Here is a 4327-nt window from a genome sequence, read left to right on the forward strand (position 1 = left end):
AAATAAAATGAGGAGAATTTCATTGTTTTATAGAACAGAAAGCACAACTATGTAATGACTCAAGAAGACTGTTGGAAGTTCAGTGATGACTTGAACCACATCTCACCTTTAGAAGTTCAAAAATTTTGTTACACTCAGAGACAAATAAAACTGCATATTGTAACATGGAAACATTTGAAATATTCAGAAAATTTTCCAAAAAGAAAGAACATTTCTTGAAAAGGAAAAAGAAAGAAGCTACTGAATGAAGGAGGAACTGTGAGGGGGCAGGAGGGTGGGAGGGTAAAGGAGGGAGGTCAGTCAGGCGAGGCACGATCTAAAATTAGACACACTAGAGCACCCCATTCCACTGCCTACCCAACACCATGTGAACCTTAAATCTCAGAGTGGGATACTTTGGCTGCCATTGGTATACCAGTTGGGATGCTAACCTAAAAATAATAAAAAGGATAAACACAACCTCCGATATACAACAAGAGCAGAGACAACGAACAAGGAAAAGGAGTCGTCCTCACAAAAGAATGAGATTTTAATGAACCTATAACCACACCACAGAGACAAAAATAAAGTGTACGCAAGAGAAAGGTAACAGTGCAAACAATATTTAATCGTAGAGAGAAAGACTATAAACCCATATACTACTCAAGATAAAAGTTGCAACAGGTAGAGAGGCCCAGATGTAATTGTTGCTGTTAAAAATAGCAATAACTATGGAAGGTTACCATTAGAAGAACTAAATTTAAACCGGACATAGGACGAAGGGTGTATTAATTAGAGAGTGGTTTGATGCATTACTTGCTTTCATCGGGGATGGGCAAAGGAGAAGTGAGGTTAACAGTTGAGTAATGGAGTTCGTTTGTGACTTACCCAAGCATATCTCGATCGCCACCAAACACCATTAATTAACTCCCTTAAAAAATCGCTCGTAAGCACCGAATACTACATGAGATAGCGAACTCATTTGAAGCCACTATTTTGTGTTTCAAATGGGAATCAAACCAAAAACATCAACAACAATCAATGTTTTCGTTGTGAGCAGCCCCTTCCTTCTCTTACCCCTACCCCCCTTCACTCAGCTTCACTCCTGCACACAGTCTGGATGGAATTATTCGCAGGTAAGTACTGCCCTGTAAATAATTTTTGTTCAACCCGGCCGCCGGCTCGCCCCCACCTAACACACACAAACCGCCTCTTCTAACCAACCAAACCCACACTCACACCCCACACGTCAGTTGTCAGTGTGACATTTCGTTTCCAAGCCGCTTGGATCAGCTTATCAGCTGATCTGGTGAGTGCTCTTAGCTCTAGCCACCGTCATCCCCGTTGGTATCACGGAAACTTTAACTCCGCCATGGCTAAATTCCACGAAGTAAAAACCTTTGAAGAATTCAAAAATGTGATTTCTTCCTTGCAAGACCTTGGAGTTCCAATTTTTGCCGAGTTTTATGGAGCTCATGACAGTGCTGGAAAGAGCTGGTGTCCTGATTGTGTGAAAGGTATGTTTTAGCGTTCTGATTCTCTTCAGTAATAATGACAAATTTTCCCAATCTACATTGCTTTCACAGTTGCTTTTTACTCTTTTGCAGCTGAACCAGTAGTGGAAGAGGTGATGAAAACTAGTGCAGCCAGCAATGCACATTTTCTTCATGTGTCAGTTGGAGATCGTTCTGCGTAAGTGTTTCATTTATTGAACATACATCTTACTTTCCATTTACTTTGCTCTCAATCTTATTTAGACAATTTCTTTCGAAACAGGTGGAGAGATCCAAACTGCTCCTTCAGGACTGATGCTCGCTTAAAGCTGACATGCATTCCCACTCTACTCCGATGGGGGACGTCCGAAAAACTTCTGGAAGAGGACTGTGCTATTAAGCAGAAAGTTGCTGATTTCATTGCAGCTAAGTGAATATTTCGTCAGGTTTTATTGGCCATTGGCCACAATGATTTACCAATGTCAAATTTTATACAAGCATATTATATTTTAAGTATCACAATCACTTATATCTAATTTCTTATACATTTTGTACATTACAATCGAATCTGAGTCCAGTCATGTGTGATGTATCTTATTTTAAACCATAATACATATACTTAAAAAGAATCATCTTACATGTGACACAGTTTGCTTTATATGGGAGCCCCAAGAACCAGGAGAGAGAACAAGCACTACGTAGATTGAAACCTTTAAATTATTGTGATGGTAAAATGTACTTTTCTAAAAAAAATTAGGGACTGTCTAAAAAAATCATCACATCTTTCTTTGGACACGGTTAAGTCAATTTAATTGTATCTTGTTAGACCAAGCAAACGGCAGCGCAGACCCTCTGAGACAGTTTTGCTTTGATATCTATCGAGTGTAGAGGCCGTGCAGGCCGTGCCATGCGCGGAGGCGGGGGCCGAGGGCGGACACAGTCACTCGTCTCAGGAGTCGCAGGGGCCTCAGCTCTAGGTCTAAGCGGCACAGGACCAGGCTGAGATGAACCTCATGTTTGAAGGGTTTCAAACCCAAGTCTCCGGCGTGGCCGCAAAAGCACCCGATCGACTCGTACTTTTGAACAGCTCCTCCGCGCCACCCTCGTGCTACTCGACTCCCTGTCGGTTGAATGAGAGCGACACTCGTGGCGTTTGTTGGAGGGAAGGTCGCGGGTCCCGCTGGGTCCGGCCCCAGACGCCAAAGGCGGCGGCACCGGAGCCAGGCGCCGCGGGCAGCCAGCAGCAGTAGTGACAGCTGCAGGAGGAGGACCAGCCGTCAGCCGGCCTTCTCGACCCGGTTGTCATTGACGTCGTCGATGATCTCGTCTAGGATGCCGTCCGGGTCGCCGTTGCTCGTCAAAGGGGGTGCCATGCCGATAGAGTAGTGCAGCCGTTTGCTGCGCAGGTAGCTGTACGTGTTGTCGAACAGTAGGGTGTCTGGAACCCAAGCCACGGCGATAAGCGGGTATATCACAGCATGACCCCAGGCTAGAGCGTACGCCACTTACATGTGCCGGGCGATGGGCAGGTGATGACCCCTATCTCCTCTGTCTGGTGCGAGTTGACGCGCTTCAGGGGTACCAGGGTGGTGCAGTTGCCGTCAATGTCCTTCATTGTTACCGAGAACTTGATGTCGTGGCCCTCCGTGCGGAACTCCCACCTGGAGGGGGAAAGCAGAGTTGACCACCGAAAGCGCCTAACCAAGAGCGGGTAGGCAACTTGCAAGGAACGACACCCGTGCGTTCGTGTTGCCTACCCACACTCCTGGCAGGGGCGCTGGCACCTATTAATGGCTTTAAGAGCAACCCATACGACCCTTTCAAGGAAAAATATTAAAACTTAAAACCCTTTGGGGGGAATAAATGAATTTCACATATTATAATTTCTTGCTCACTTGAGGAGGGTGCCCGTCTGCGCCGCAATGTACTCGAGCTTTAGCTTGCCGCCCATTTTGACAACGACAGTCTCCTCGGAGGGCTGGTCCTGAAGACGCGACATGTTTTGCTTCTTGAAGTACTCCTTGGGCACCTTGCCGCCTTGCTTGATCTTGGCGGAGCAGAGCGGGTCGCCGAGCGGGTCCTCGGCTGTGCCGCCGAAATGCCGGGGCAGCTGGCCGGGCTCGATGTTCTCGAGGAGGAGCGGCTGCCACTTGGCCGGGTCCCTGAGGATGTGGATCTTGCTCTGCGTGTAGTCGTTGAGGAAGTTCTTGACGACCGACCACGCGATGGCGAACACCCGGGGCGCTGCAATGAGAGTGCTCAGCTCAGGGGGCGCAGCTGCGTCCGGGACAGACGGAAGCTGGACGTGTCATTACCGTTAATGATGTAACAGTTCTTGAGGCTCTCGGGGTAGTTGGCCTCGTAGGTTTGCAGCAGGCTAACGACCACCTCACCGGCTGAAAAAGCCAGAGCAGAGCGGGTGTATGAGTATCGGGCGCGGCTAGGCGCAGCCGAGGAGGCGGTGGAGACAGTCCATAAGGACAGACGTACCCGGGCGCCACGCCCACTGGCGCAGGTTGAAGTCTGCCATGTCGATGATGGCGACGAGGCCCTCGGCGACGTTGCCGCGCTCGCGCGCCTGCTGCTGGCTGAGGTGCTGGTAGGTCTCCATCTGCTTGAGGGTCATCTGGATGAACTCGCGCTTGCTGCACGCGTGCAGCAGGCCAAAAATGTCGATCCCCGCAAACGGCACCACGACCACTGCAGAGGGTTTGAGTTGACCATCACCACAGAGTCAGTTTAAAATAGACAAGAAATGGAATCGCCGTAAGGGCCGTAAACGACCGTCGGCACGCGTACCGGGAGCGCCGTCCTTGTCGAAGCCGGAGAGTCCGCTCGGGTAATACTTGTCCAGC

General features: G+C 48.8%; 2 protein-coding genes across 2 annotated transcripts; one reads left to right on the top strand and one right to left on the bottom strand.

Annotated features, from left to right (window-relative positions):
* Positions 1-1183: 1183 nt before the first annotated feature.
* Positions 1184-1997, top strand: LOC113209871 (thioredoxin domain-containing protein 17). The gene is made up of 3 exons (XM_026427614.2): positions 1184-1496; positions 1587-1671; positions 1756-1997. Exons 1-3 carry the CDS (start codon positions 1352-1354, stop codon positions 1904-1906), a joined length of 381 nt encoding a protein of 126 aa, XP_026283399.1. The 5' UTR covers positions 1184-1351; the 3' UTR covers positions 1907-1997.
* On the bottom strand, positions 1955-4327 carry LOC113209868 (SEC14-like protein 2; the record flags this gene model as incomplete). Its single annotated transcript, XM_052276743.1, is given in 6 exon segments — positions 1955-2910; positions 2982-3133; positions 3368-3716; positions 3788-3868; positions 3963-4172; positions 4272-4327. Coding segments are annotated over 6 exon segments (1009 nt in total), but the record flags the coding sequence as incomplete, so codon positions are not given.

This window comes from Frankliniella occidentalis, unplaced genomic scaffold (assembly GCF_000697945.3).
Source record: "Frankliniella occidentalis isolate FOCC.00 unplaced genomic scaffold, Focc_3.1 Scaffold4233, whole genome shotgun sequence".
NCBI classification, from domain to species: Eukaryota; Metazoa; Arthropoda; class Insecta; order Thysanoptera; family Thripidae; genus Frankliniella; species Frankliniella occidentalis.